Genomic DNA, 15302 nt, shown 5'->3' with positions numbered 1-15302 from the left:
TCTATTAGAATACTATGACTGTTTAAACTAGTCCTGGTACTCATAATAAACATAAAATTGCTAAATAATGTGTTGTCTTTGTAACATTTTGGAAACATGCACATCTCAAAACAAAAGCGTACTTTGCGTTTCGTCTATGTTAATGAATAAATCTCAAATCTTAAAATCATCTCAATCTATAATCCGTAGAGAACGTGAAAGGGACACTTATGTCACTTTAGTAGACATACATAATGTCAATCGATTTATACCAAAATTCATTTTGATGTAGAAGTGTGAGGAGAAGTCCCATTTTTTGTTTAAATAAAACTTCAAAAACCTTAAGACAAATTATATTGTAACATTCTTTACATTCTCTTTGCTATCCGAAGTTCTTAGAATAACACCGCCATGTTGAATAATTTTATCAAACGGCGTCGGTATGGATTTTTCTGTGCTGTTAACTTGATCTTTGTTGCGTCTCATTTTTGAAATTTCATTCTTGGCAGGACTGTGAACAGAAAATTATTTTAATATTTTTTATAGAAAGTGAGGGAATCTTTCACTGTGGTTTTATATTGAACCCACATGGCGAGTAATTCAGGTCTGAATCTAACCAGCCTTGCGATTCTGTAACTCACTTTTCGAACTCACACAGCGGTTTTCACAGCGGCGGTCGCGCTCAAATCAGTCGTAAAGCAGTCATTTTATGATTTGGTACTCTGATAAGGTGGGAGCTTGTAGTTTATTGTTTATAAGAATGCCAAATCGTAAAATGACATCTTTACGACTGATTTGAGCGCGACCGCCGCGGCCGCTGTGAAAACCACTGTGTGAGTTCGAAAAGTGAGTTACAGAATCTCAAGGCAGGGCTCCATTTAACCTGAATAGAAGTTAATTTACAGTAAAAATTACAGTATTATACTAAAGTATATTTCTGTATCTTTTTATTATTTAAAAATCATTATCAATTTGATACATGTATCTTATATTCCATACTAAACATATTTTATTTTTATTTTTTACTATATTACTTCAAAAGGAAATGTTAGACAACTAAGCCCCGTCTCGCTGTCTGTTCGTGATTCACTCAAAAAAAACACGAATTTGTAGTCAAGGAGCGCGAACGTCGCTAGTTAATAAATAATAGTTAAAAAAAACTAAAAAACACGCTTTTAGAGCACATCAAACTAAAAAGTGAAAAATAATTCCTAATTTAGGCTAAAAATGGTAATGAACAAAAAAAAACTGGTATTATTGTGAAAAAGCGTGGGGCGCTCTGTGCCATATTTTTCGTCTATCGAGCAACAAAAAAATTAAATTTCGAATTATTTTTCACGTTTTAGTTTGTTAAGTTATCAATCTTTGACAGGTGCGCAAAGTTTGAATTAAATCTGTCCGTTAAAAGTGGGTCAAAATCGAGTCCGAAGGAGCCGGTTACTTACATAAATACAGGTGATGCTAATATAAAGCGTGTAAAAAGTAAAGAAAAATACCCATCTGGATGATCAACCCAACTGATATCTTCTTCAATATGAGTCTCACTGGCGCGGAAGAGCTTAGAACAGTCTCCTCTAAAAACAAAACAATAATTTTGCATAACACAAATCACTGTCACTGTCAAATGGTCGTTTTTTTTTTTTAATTTAGGTTGATTGACAATAACAGAGTTATTTTAGAAAATTAAGTTTACACATAACAGCCTTATTGCGTTAATAAACAATAAACTACGCATTTCAAATCCTGCATATTTTTTAGAATATTATAACCTCATATAGTTAAAAAGTTACATCATGGCACTGAGTCTAAATTATTTTGATTAACAAACAAATTTTTTGCAATCTATTTATGAGCCATAATTATTATATTTATTAATCTTATTTCTTATAAATTTTACGAATAATCTAACAGCTATTAAAAAAAAATTCATCATTATAATGCCACAACACCCCTGAGAGACCATATTGCTTTCGTAATATTAAAATATCGCTGTACGTTATAATTTCTTTTAATATTATGTTCACCTTTATTGCCATAGACACTGCAGAAAATTGTATTATAAATGATACGGTGTGTAAATAAATTATTATATAAAATACAATGGTTGGAACTTGTGTAGTTAAAATCCTTTTACGTACTTGACATCCTTATAAATCGCACAGTTGATTAGAATCCGGTTCTTAAAGACACTGGTGTATAGGAATGGTCCATGACATCTATTTGTCCTCTCTTTAACAAGACACGCTGAGATCACGCCTATTACCACAGCATTGGGCCCTGTACCATGGACCAAGGGTCCGCCGTGATCATTCTAAAAACGTGCGATTATAATACTGTAGCATTATTATTATTGTAGTAGTATTTTGGGGAATTGGAATGCCGCTATATGGAAACGAAAGATTTTTTTTATCAGCTATATTTTATCGGTTTCACGATCATTTTACAATAAATTAATTCATACTAATTCATATTAATTAATTCATACAATTATTGTCTCATGCCGCAAGTTTGTGTTTTTGCGAGTGTTTTCTCTTGTATTGCCTTGCTTTTGCCGTACAGCCCTGCGATTCTGTAACTCACTTTTCGAACTCACACAGCGGTTTTCAGAGCCGCGGTCGCGCTCAAATCAGTCGAAAAGCAGTCATTTTACGATTTGGCATTCTGGTAAACAATAAACTACAAGAAGGGATCTTATCAGAATGCCAAATCATAAAGTTACTGCTTCACGACTGATTTGAGCGCGACCGCCGCGGCCGCTGCGGAAACCGTGTGTGAAAAAAGTGAGTTACAGAATCGCAAGGCTGTTTTCCAGCCTATTTCAGCGAGCGACTCTCAAGTCCTGAAATAGAAAACAAGACAAAAGAAGACAAATCAAATAGATATTTTTATAAACGAAATTAACGCTTGCTTGGTGTAGTTATAAATATTGTAAAGAAACCGGCATTGCTTCTTTCTTAGTCCCTATAAATAAAAATCATCACAGAACGAATATCAATATGAGGCCAAGATTTAAGTTAACGGACGACTCTGAGTACGACGTTAAATCCTACAAAAGAATTGTCAAAAGAACCTACTTCACAGAAACCACCACTGCCTGCTTTCTGTCGCCTCCCAGACTCGTGTATAGCGTTATGAACAAATGTCTCGTTTGGGTTCGCTCGTCTTGCGTCTTCCGAATCGAATTCCCCTGAATACATTATGTCAGTGCACTCTGTGTATTTCTCCTGTAAGAGTTTTTAAATCTATACTAATATACTAAAGAGGAAAGATTTGTGTTATGTGAAGACCTTCAAAAAGTATTTCACCGTTCACTACTATCATCACATCACTAAGTAACATTGGCTTTATTTATTTATTCGCTTTTTCCAACAGCTTCTTATATCTTAACCAAAAACGGGACACACACACATTCAAATTTAATTCAATAAACACAAAACACAGTTAGCAATTATTATTTACTATGAGAAAAAAATTAATATAAATTGTAAGATGCATTGATCATTATAATATGTTCAATATAAGAACGAAATAACAAAGATTTTATATCTAATAAAGGTTACCAGAAATTTTATATTATTTTTAAAGCATTTTAGTTACATTAAATATATCATTTTGTAGGTAATTTGTGTTATAATTTGAAGATATACGATATATGACTCAGTTACGTAATAGTTTGACCGATTTTATTTCCTAAATATAAATGTCTAACCTTATGAAGCCGGGACAGCCGCTAGTGACGAATAAAAAAATCTAATTCAAAAATATCTATCTAAATTCAAATGAGAAAATATATTAAAATATTAAAATATAACAGACTATGAATTAAATATTAAATTAATTGATTTCATTCAAAAATGTGTAATCTAATACAAAAAAAGTTTCAGTTACAATTTGTAGAACCAAAGACAAGTGCGCCCAACAAAACTTCAGCTTTTAGCCAAACCTCTTTATCTAAGGGCATTGAGGATAGGCTTTTTTAGTATTTACGGCTTTAAGTAGTAAACGTATCAAACTGGCTTATGTGAGTCAGAGGTTTTAGTTAAATTTACGGCCCTAGAGACACCACTTAGGCTACGAAATATAATCCATAGATACCTGACAGGCCTCACTGAGTTCCGGTATCGTATCCTTAGTACATATCATGTAATTGTCTATGATATTGTGATAGCGCGCCCCCCAGCGATGCTTGCATCTCGATTTAGGTACTACTATTACGTTGGTTTCTAATAAATCTTGTGTGAATCCACTCCTCTTATTCACCCACTGGAATAGGAAGGTATTTTTTTAATAATATGGCGGAAGCTTATAAACATAACTGATAGTGGGTATGTTTCGGCCCTTTTAGGGAGTAGTAAGCCCTTTTAAAAAAATACCATAATCTCTCGTAGCTTTACCGAATGTACCTTACAAATAGTCCATTGAAATGTTACATTTGCTGAACATTTTAGTCTAGTCTAGTAGAGTATGACTCCCGTATATACGGGGCGAATCATACAAGTCAGCTAAAATTCTTACCCTAAGTATATGTAGTATTAAAAAAGTACTTCGATAATTGAACAATTCTTATAAATATTTACGACCTTATTTGTTTTAATTCAATAATGCCTTATTAGGTAATCATTTTAATAGGAAGAAACGGCAAGTTTTTTATTACGATTACAAAAATTCTTATGTGTTTATGTGCTTTTTTTATTTATAAGCACTACTAGCCGTTTCCCTCCCGCTTTGCTGGTCGAATTAAAATAGGAAGTAAATAAAATTTTATGTTTCATTATTATTTTTTTTAACTTCCCGCTAAGAAAATTGAAAATTTTCGAAAATCGAGTTTTTAACAGATGTAGACGTTTTGAGGTTCTAGGAAGCCTCCCCGACTGTTTCCACGGTGAAGTCCGTATGTATACATTTTCATAAAAGTAAAACAGCAATAAACAAATGATCAGTGGTTTAGGCGTAAAGGAGCCTCAAACGAAGACCATTTTTCTTATATATATAGATTAAGTTCTTATAAATAAAAAAGCACATGTGCATGGTAAAAAAATTAACTAATTTTAATGCTATGTTAAAATGTTTATGTTGCTTAAAGTTTATTGCATTGCTTTGAGCTTCATATTTAAGAAACTTATTTTAATTCTAATAAGTACGATTATTAATAAAACTCACATCATTATACTTAGCAGTACTGCCCCAGCCAGCAATAGAACCAATAGTTCCAGGTTCTTCTAATCTACTGGTAATGTTATTATAGCAAATCGGTTTTGGCACAAAATCGCAACCTCGTATCCGGCGATTAAAGTCAAAATCGTCCTCAACTTTGACGATTGCGATGTCGTTATTCATCCATCGGATATTATCATTTTCGTGGCCGTCGAATACGTAATCTAAACATTTTTCATGAAACCCAAAGATCAGTTAATACCCATACAACGCACACAAGAATATAGCGTATTTATAAATTTGGCGGTACCGTGTATACCTGGCATTGGAAACTGAAAAGTTCAAGCGGAGAGGGCATAGATAAAAAATTATAGCAAGCTATCTTTTGTTTTTTTTTAATCACAAGACAAGTCCCTTGGCCGAAATCTTCGTTATAACAATATCTATACTAAATTTATAAAAGCCGCGCCTTCAGTTTCCCGCCTAAACCTTTTGATGTTTACGTTTGCGGTGTTAGTCCAAGTCAGTGTTGCAAGATAAAATAAATAACTTTACAAATTAAAGAATGTTGTAGCAAAAGTAATGAAAAGTTCAATTAAAATATACATTTTTTTATTAGGAGATCTTTTATGTTTTGACTAAAATTATTTTTCAAGGTTGGAAAATGAGATACAACGTGAATTTACAGATATTGTTTCATCACTCATTAATATGACCAACCTTCGGTGTAGTCTTGATAAGTGTGTAATATTTCTATATTTGTAAGTTAAAAACCTTCGAACATTACAAGTGCACTGGGAACTGAAGACCACCAAAACATCATCTCCGCTAATCCACAGATATAACTATTAATTTGAAAACATATTACATATATGACTTACTTCGCGGTACACACTTCCAGATGGCTTTTTTAGCGCCATTCTTTATACACGGGTTACTTTGACGATCGTCTTCTTCACTGTACCTAAAATATTAAATAGCAGCTGCTTTAACTTTTATTAATGTTGGATTGGTTAAGTCATTACACTCAACCGATATTAATTTAGATTTATATAGCCGGTACCGAAACGGTATTTATTTATATTTAAATGTAAAATACGACGATATGTACGGGTATATACTCAGAATTTTACTTAAATAAAAAACACGGTTTTCTGCAACCATCGCTATGGCTAAATATTGATACCATACAAATACAATTCAGAAATAATAGTTTTTGCCAAATTATATACCTTCTAAATTAAGTTGGAAGATTCTACAGTATGCTAAATCTAGTTTTATGAAGTGTCACGAGATTGTTACTTAACTTTATATAATTTTTGTATGTACCAATGTACCATGTAAAGCTTTAATAAGTATTTTAATCCGCTGATCGCTAATTACTAAAAGCCTGGCTTACCTATAAGTCCCAGAGACAATATAGAAATGTTTAGCATCCTCTATACAAGCAGCGGAAGTCAAAATATACTCTTCATGTATAATAACGCCACCACATAACCATCGCCTGTAGTCCTTATATCTTGGATTATTTTGTGGAAGTCTTAGGTATACCTAAAAAAACTGGCTTTGAAAGAAATAAAATTATGAACTTCCGCCTTCAATATCATGTCTCATAGTGTTCTTTAAATATCGCAGAGCTAATGTCTCAAGATCATTGTCGGTGTTTTCAAATGTATTTATTTCATTACATTTACACTCAAAAAAATACCTCTTCGTCTCTTTCTTTAAAATTGTGTTTACGCTGTGATGAAAAGAGTTGCATGAGTACAGTGGAGTTCTGATTAAGTTTTTATAAATTCGGTCTCATAATAAAATGTTTAAAAAAAACTGTGTGTGTACTTATATACACGCGTTAGAAGTTATACTTCTTTGGCGTAACAAGATAATAATCTTTACAAAAATTTTATTCTAGGTTTGTAGAAAAAACGACACTAACAATAGAAAAAAACTAAAATGTTGACTATAGTAAACTTCAGGATGTTGGTATTTTGTGATGGTGTGCGCGCGCATCGTAAAAATTTGCTCTCATCATTTTTCACTAACGCGCCAAAAGAAAAATTACCCGTTGCGCCTTGAGCACACGGGCCAAGATCGGGTGGATTTGAATCGGTAAATTTTTTAAACTTATTTTTATTTAAACCTTTAGCGAAGTACCTACAAGTCAAAGTTTACCAAAGTGTTGTCAAGTTCGCGAGAAACAAATGCTATACGCACCATGTATGGCCTATTGTTCCGAACATCATCCCCATTGATAATCCTCCTAGTTCCGTTTATAAGCCGCCGCAGATCGGTGATGTTCGATTTCAATATATTTTCTACATGTTCCGGTATTTTTGTCGCTATATTTAATGACTCTGAAACTAAAACACTTTTATTTAAAAAGGTCCGTGTTTCATTTGCGGCACAGAAGTCATTTTCGTAGGCAAATTAAAAAAAAATCCTTTAATATTCGTTATTTTTGTCCGTCCGTATTGTTGTTTGTATTTCGCTAAAAAATTATAATATCGGCTAATAATTAACTATATATACTATAATTGAGTTAATATAACTATATATACTAAATTATCAACATCTGTCTTAAGATTTCGGTGTCTAGGTACTAGTAATAAAAAGTGGCCCAAATCATCTGTAGAAGAGTAAACATTGTATAACGTGTTTAAAAATAAGATATACTAACCAAAAATATTCGTAAGAAACAAGCAAAAGAAAATAAACATTTTATAAAATCATGTTTCTGAATAATTACTTTTAAGTTCCGTCACGTCGACGATAATTTCACGCTTTTTGAAAATCTTAATTGAATGAAATAAATCAAAGTTTTCACCGATAACGTATACCTACAGTTTAGTTGTACTGAAAAGAAAACGAGAGAATCCATTTGTTCTTTACCATTTTTATCGAATTCAAACTTCAAAGCAATTCGATATATATTTAAAAATTAGTTATATCGTCGTTTAGTTAATTAGTCGTATCTACTATTCTTCTACAATTATAACGTTTGTTATATTTAATAAACTGAATATTTAACTTACCCAAACACAACACAAAGCCTGGATTTATCTCATATTAAGACATCATTGGGCAAATTCAATTATTATTTACTAGATCCGTAAATATATTTAAAAATGTAGTAAATGTAGTAATGTAAAAAGTGGTAATGTAGCCAATTTACCTACTATTGGTACAATGTTCAACAAATAAATACGTATGCGATGTCAAACGCGCCAAAATAAATGTCATAACCAATTCGCAATTTTTTTTTTGGATTTAATGGCCTGGTATCTAGACCTTTAGGCCAATACCGATTCGCTATAGCGGTCATTACCACAGATCAGATCAGAATATACTACTATCAAGAGTTATGAATAAAAATCATCTAATATTACCATTTAATGCAAAAAATAAGAGATATGTAATTAATTAATTTGTATTTGATTTTTAAATTTATTATTATCAATTATTATATTTATTAACGCAAAACTGTGAACGTATTCATATTTTATTCTATACATAGTTTAAAAAATAAGTTCATAATAGTGCAGATGAAACATAAAGTAAAAATTATTTCATGAAATCTAATATATACAATTCTCGTGTCACAATGTTCGTTCCCATACTCCTTCGGATCGGCTCGACCGATTCTTATGAAATTTTTTATGCATATTCAGTCTAAGTCTGAGAATCGGACAACATCTTTTTTTCATCCCCCTAAATGTTAAGGGTGGTCACACCCCTAAATTTTTATGTTCATTTTTTAGACAAAAGTTTTTGTTTTTATTTTTTTATGATACAGCATACAAAAATACATACAACCCCTAATTTTCACCCCTCTACGATCTACCCCTTTTTTAATATAGTAGATAGTTAATTTTATTGAACTAAAAAAAGGTTTTCTAGAACTAATATACAATTATACATGGCAAAACAACGTTTGCCGGATCAGCTAGTATGTATATAAATAAAAGGTTCCTAAATTAAGGTTCCTTAGTTAACTAAATTGAATCACTTTCCATTGTACTTAGATGCGACTTTTTTATAGTTTGAGGTGAATAAAAATTAATCAATACTTCCAGTTTGGTTTGGTACAGACAATTACAATAAACTTACCAATAAAGAGAGAGAAATAAAGCAAATGTAAAAAGAAAAATTTTTGGAACACTTTATTAAAATTTAATTTTTTTTTGAACTTTTTTTAAAGTACCTATGTCTTTTGACGACAGTGGCATTTGGTGTTGGCTTTAGTTCTGGAACATATACCGGAACTGGTTTCTTTATTTCGCTTTTTGCTTTCCTGTAATTTGCACGTTATTAAATATTTGTTTATAGTAATAATAATCTTTATTCATTTCTCACAAAAACTTAGCACATAAACAAGTGACAGTTATATACTACATATTATAAATAAATAATTGTCTTACTTCTGTTTAGGGAAAAAGCTAGTTTGTGTGAGACTGATGCCTGCTAAAGGTAAGAGTACCTATGTTACAGGTCATCAGGCCTCCACCACTTCGGATCGACAGAAGATCTTATAAAGTATAGAAAAATCTAGTGAGAATAAACAATCATTATTGCAATACTTATAGGAATACACATATAAGGAAACCTCATGGGGTATGTGTATGCGTAAATTATGTGTATGTGTGTGGGTGTGTGTCGCTATAGCGAAGTGGCACACTGTTACAGTGGCAACTGGCAGGTTTTATTTTAGGTATATTAATAATGTATTATATTAGAAAAATGGTATGATCATAATTACCCATCTGGATGCCGATTCCAATTAAAGACGGTTTCACGTGTTTTGGACGTTCTTAATAGAAGTTTACACGACGATCTAAAAAATAAACAAGGATAATATATATTTTACGTTTAATTTAAAGTCTTATTTTCAAACTGATCTGCTGACCATCATGCTGGCCTGAGTACGTTTTTCTTGAGTTTCCCGTTTTTTTTTTCAAAAACAGTTAAGCAATGCATATAATCAATTATTATATGTTTTATTCAGTCGTCAAAGAGATTGTTTTAATTTTTTCGCAAAGAGAACCCAAAATCCATAGATTAGCTCATTTAACCATATAACTTTTCAGCTTTATAATACCTGCACAGCTGATCACCTATTTGCCTTTTAAGAAGAAAACTTCACGAAAGAGACACCGAAATCAGTTTTTTTGATATCATAACAACCAATTTGGCGTTTGGCGGTGTGCGATATGCGTAAAGCAACTGAGCTTATGACTGTCTATTAAAAATAAATACGAACTCTATATTCTTCTGTATAGCACATTGTATGAGATGTCTGTTCTTCCAGACGCTGGTGTACAAGTAGGGTCCATAGCACTTCTGTGTGATGTTAGCAGTCTGACAGGCTGATATCACTCCTACCACCACGGCTCCAGTACCGTAACCCACCACTAACGGCCCGCCATGATCATTCTGAAGTCATAGTTATTATAAAACATTATTACGAGTTCCTACTGTAAGTTTAGGGCAAAAACAGAATAAACAATTATTAATGGGGTGCAATAAACTGCATCGTATTTTTAAGAGTTTGAAAGGTCTTTGTAAGCAAATGTTTCTGGCTAACACTCCCAAAATCATGTTATCTTATACGAGTATCTTGTACACAGAGAGCCTATACAAAGTTATGAAATACCAACCTCACAAAAGCCTCCAGATATAACCTTCGAGCGCCGAGTTTCATTATGTCTTGATGTATGTACTCTGAGGGAATTTGGTTCTATAACAAAGCGTCGAGTTTCCTCGAGTTCGTCTGAGTAAACCAATTCTTTACAACTTACTCCTTGATCCTGGAAAAAAAATATTATTTAAAGTCAAAGTATTTTTTTCAAACATAACCTCTTATAAAAACAATTTTAAAATACCCATATTCACAAAAAACTAATCATTTTGTATCTCTTTTTATCACAGCGTAACACAATGAGACAGGGACAATAGACTGCTTTAAGCTCACAATAAATATAGATAGATATTTGAATTGTAGCGTCATTATTGAACTACTCAGTGTTAGAACCACAGAAAACATTGAAGGCAGATCCTTAAGAAAAACTTTTCAAAGCTTTTATTTATTCGATAAATGATCCGATAGACAATTTCTCTGGAACGTGGTTTCCGATAGTTGATCAGAGGCTTAGAAGTATCTAATAGCTTTATTAGTAGTTAATCAAAGGTGTGTTATACGCATATATACATAATGGTATATTATTCCTAATTTGAACTGAAGAACAACCCATATTATATCTGAAAAAAGGTCACGCAAATACAATTTATTTATTTCCTTAAAGGAAATTAACAAGAGTTAATTTCCTTTAAAGTTTTTTAAGAATAAAACTTAACTAACCTTGCAAAGATCATTCATGTTGTCATCTGTGCTGTCCTTAGCACAAACCATGCTACCATCAATTATGTGATGATATCTCTCCGGCCATCGGTTTTTGCAGCTCTTCTTTGAGATAAGAACCACGTCCGTTTCCAACAATTCTGGGGAGTTATCTGACATTCTACCGTAAACCTGGAAGAGATGCCAGTAGACTGACTATTCAAAATATGCAATAAAAAGTTTATGCAGATTAAATAAATCTATAGTTAAAAGTCTATTAACCAATAATTAGATTAATTTCTCACTACTACTAGATGATAAAATTGTACCCGACGGACCCATTACTCTAAAAAGTACTATACTACTTATGTATATGTAATATAATTTAATCACTAGTTAAAATTGCGACTCGATAGATTTAGTAATTTTTATTAAATTTCAGTTGCATCAGATGAAACTTCTGAGTTTCACAAACTAAACTTTATCTGAAACTTCTTCAAATTTTTTTGCATGTGCTCGTAATAAATACGCTTAAAGGTAGTTCATAGGTATAGGAATTTGATATTAATATTAAAAGCGATTTTGTTCAATTATTAATACTTGTGTATATTTTTACATGGATTATAAAAACACCTACTAAATTAATTAAAAGTTGTGGTTAACCATAATATAAATTTGCTCACGATTTTAAAGAAGTTTTGAAGAGGAGCTATTCCATCAAACATGATTATGGATATGATGATTATAACCAAACGGTAACTTAAACACGCAGCGCACTCAACAGAAGAAATATTTTAACGGTTTTGCAACTTTTTGAAGTGAAACTTCTTTATCGGGGTTGGAAAAAAATTTACCGTCACATTATTTATTATTTATTATTTATTATTTATTATTTATTATTTATTATTTATTATTTATTATTTATTATTTATTATTTATTATTTATTATTTATTATTTATTATTTATTATTTATTATTTATTATTTATTATTTATTATTTATTATTTATTATTTATTATTTATTATTTATTATTTATTATTTATTATTTATTATTTATTATTTATTATTTATTATTTATTATTTATTATTTATTATTTATTATTTATTATTTATTATTTATTATTTATTATTTATTATTTATTATTTATTATTTATTATTTATTATTTATTATTTATTATTTATTATTTATTATTTATTATTTATTATTTATTATTTATTATTTATTATTTATTATTTATTATTTATTATTTATTATTTATTATTTATTATTTATTATTTATTATTTATTATTTATTATTTATTATTTATTATTTATTATTTATTATTTATTATTTATTATTTATTATTTATTATTTATTATTTATTATTTATTATTTATTATTTATTATTTATTATTTATTATTTATTATTTATTATTTATTATTTATTATTTATTATTTATTATTTATTATTTATTATTTATTATTTATTATTTATTATTTATTATTTATTATTTATTATTTATTATTTATTATTTATTATTTATTATTTATTATTTATTATTTATTATTTATTTATTGATGCTTCACTCCTATTAGTTGCATGATGTTATGGAGTCTTGTGTACATACGTCACCAAAGCTATCCACGGATCCCCATCCAGCAATGGACGCGACGGTTCCAGCGTTTTCCAGCTCCTCACTCCGATTGTTGTACGATATCAATTTAGGTACGAAGTCGCACCCACGTACTCTTCTCTCAAAGTTAAAGTCATCCTCAACTCTAACCACCGCTATGTCATTAATCATCCATCTGATATTGTCAAAACGGTTGCCGTCGAAGACATAGTCTGAAGATAGAGACAAAATTTAAATAGCGCCAAAGCCACTTGACCAGCCACATGGTTCATGAATACTCCGAATGTCATGATGAAAATCTTATTGTTTGACATGTTTTTTTTAATATCCAGCCATTGCTCTTCAGTCTACATTGTACTCAAAGGACTTGTTCTTAGGTTAAATTAATAATTTTAATTATAAATAACCTCAAAAATATATTAAATTTTTAGTAGAGTGCCTGCAGCATTCAAAACCGTAAAACCTCGGACTAGAGTTACAGTGAATTAATTAATATGATCGATGCAATGTAAACATTGCAATTTATAGTGTAAAAAACGATATCCCACATCGATCATATTAATTAATTCACTGTAACTCTAGTCCGAGGTGAAAACCCCCAGGCGCTATGCTATTTGTGATATGACACTGTTTTTATTTATTTCAATTGTGTCAGAATACTCACTTTGTGGAACGCATTTCCAAATTGCTTTCTTTGCACCATTTCTTATACATTCATCATCGGTGTCTTTTGGGATCCACCTATAAGCGTAAAACTAATATTTTAAATCTGCTCTCTCTCTTTTTGCCGTTCGAAATCAAAACCCGGTACGTCGTCACTTCTGTGTTTGTATCATGGTGTCTTTCAATACCCTCTAAGCCAAAGCAATTATTCTTCCACTTCCTTCTCCTGCTTTGCAATAAGAACTAACAGGTAGTGCCTATTATACCCATATAGAATATGCATGTGCCTCTTTCAAAATATTAATCTAACTTCCAAAGTTGATCAAAGAACTTTGTAAATGTAAAATGTAAAAGACGAACCGACTTCTTTTTTGGCATAGTCTTAATTCTTGAAAATATACCTAAAGATACACAAGCTAATCACTTTGTACCTGTGTGTTCCTGATACAACATAAAAATGCCTGACATCTTCAATACATGCAGCGGAAGTTATTATATACTGGGCATCGACTATCACTCCACCGCACAACCAGTTAGCGTCGACTTTTGATTCTGTGGATGCAGGTCGTAGGTATACCTGGCAAAGGAAACACAAATTAAGAAGAAATAATAAAAGAACTTCTTATGGGACAGGAGGCAATCTAGTAGGCTGAAGGTACACCGCCGGGGGCTAGCGGTTGTGTTGCCAACCTTTCAGTAAATGGTACGCTCTTTTCTTGAAGGACGCTAAGACGTATCGGTTTGGAAATTCCTTTACAGGCAGCAGGTTCCGCAAGTGCAGCAGAAGCGATTTAAAAGCACTGTGGTGTGCACCACCAGCCGTCGAGGTGGAATGGATGGAATTTTGCATTCTACTTCGACGTCCGATAATGGAATTCAGACGCAGATATTAGTCCGATTTTATTAAGAGTAAAACAAGTACTACTTTGCATTTAGAAAAGTTAACATGTATCTTGTGTTTATAGTTACCATATATGGTCTAGTGTCTCCCACTTCACTACCTCGGAGGATTCGCCTTGTTTGTGGCAAGTGACTTATCGTGTCCAAATGTGATGTATTTTGAGAAAAACCTAGAAACGAAAACGTAAAATTAAATTAATAAGAACTACCTATAATATGTCGGTCTCTAATTATTGGCTAAGCAGATTTTTGTAAAATTAAGATCCAAAAATAACGTATTTGTAATATTTAAGGCAATTTGTCATAATGCACTTAATTGTATTTAAAATTAATCGATTGTCTCAATTAAAAAGGTTTATATATATACATAAGAGCAGTGTTGGCCTAGTGGCTTCAGCGTGCGACTCTCATCCCTGAGGTCGTAGGTTCGATCCAGTGGACTTTCTATGGGCACATTAAGCAAATGTTGCTTGAACGGTGAAGGAAAACATCGTAAGGAAATTTTTTTTTTTGAGATTGGCAAATTATCATGAAACAGATACACAAATATGAGGCCCAGATCTAAAAAGGTAGCGCCACTGATTTTTAATTTTATATATAATTACATACCAAGTTTTACACTTAATAAAAATACAAAACCCAGCAAAGATTTCAT

General features: G+C 31.3%; 2 protein-coding genes across 2 annotated transcripts; both read right to left on the bottom strand.

The window, feature by feature from the left end:
• Positions 1-316: 316 nt before the first annotated feature.
• LOC125054684 lies at positions 317-7963 on the bottom strand. Its single transcript, XM_047656698.1, has 10 exons — positions 7811-7963; positions 7348-7493; positions 6533-6684; positions 6015-6097; positions 5140-5357; positions 4075-4242; positions 3054-3203; positions 2118-2290; positions 1476-1553; positions 317-490 (listed from the first exon to the last, which is right to left on the bottom strand). The coding sequence occupies exons 1-10, from the start codon at positions 7848-7850 to the stop codon at positions 331-333; spliced, it is 1368 nt and encodes a 455-aa protein (XP_047512654.1). The 5' UTR covers positions 7851-7963; the 3' UTR covers positions 317-330.
• Positions 7964-9290: 1327 nt separating this feature from the next.
• On the bottom strand, positions 9291-15302 carry LOC125054653. Its single transcript, XM_047656669.1, has 10 exons — positions 15257-15302; positions 14717-14817; positions 14179-14324; positions 13749-13825; positions 13079-13296; positions 11489-11659; positions 10788-10937; positions 10391-10563; positions 9890-9964; positions 9291-9424 (listed from the first exon to the last, which is right to left on the bottom strand). Exons 1-10 carry the CDS (start codon positions 15300-15302, stop codon positions 9304-9306), a joined length of 1278 nt encoding a protein of 425 aa, XP_047512625.1. The 3' UTR covers positions 9291-9303.

Source organism: Pieris napi, chromosome 12 (genome assembly GCF_905475465.1).
Source record: "Pieris napi chromosome 12, ilPieNapi1.2, whole genome shotgun sequence".
Classification (NCBI taxonomy): Eukaryota; Metazoa; Arthropoda; class Insecta; order Lepidoptera; family Pieridae; genus Pieris; species Pieris napi.
The sequence above is the reverse complement of the archived record's forward strand: the minus strand, read 5'-3'. Positions and strand labels throughout refer to the sequence as shown.

Bases quoted from the DNA above. Each gene is read 5' to 3' on its own strand.
- LOC125054653 (XM_047656669.1), bottom strand. From the start codon at position 15,302: ATGAAATCTTTGCTGGGTTTTGTATTTTTATTAAGTGTAAAACTTG. The intron at 13,297-13,748 runs GTGAGTATTCTG...CTCTATCTTCAG, and splicing joins TTGGAAATGCGTTCCACAAA to ACTATGTCTTCGACGGCAAC. The intron at 10,564-10,787 runs GTTGGTATTTCA...CTATGACTTCAG, and splicing joins TATCTGGAGGCTTTTGTGAG to AATGATCATGGCGGGCCGTT.
- LOC125054684 (XM_047656698.1), bottom strand. From the start codon at position 7,850: ATGTTTATTTTCTTTTGCTTGTTTCTTACGAATATTTTTG. The intron at 5,358-6,014 runs GTAAGTCATATA...AAAAATGTTTAG, and splicing joins CTGGAAGTGTGTACCGCGAA to ATTACGTATTCGACGGCCAC. The intron at 4,243-5,139 runs GTGAGTTTTATT...TTCCTATTCCAG, and splicing joins GTACTGCTAAGTATAATGAT to TGGGTGAATAAGAGGAGTGG.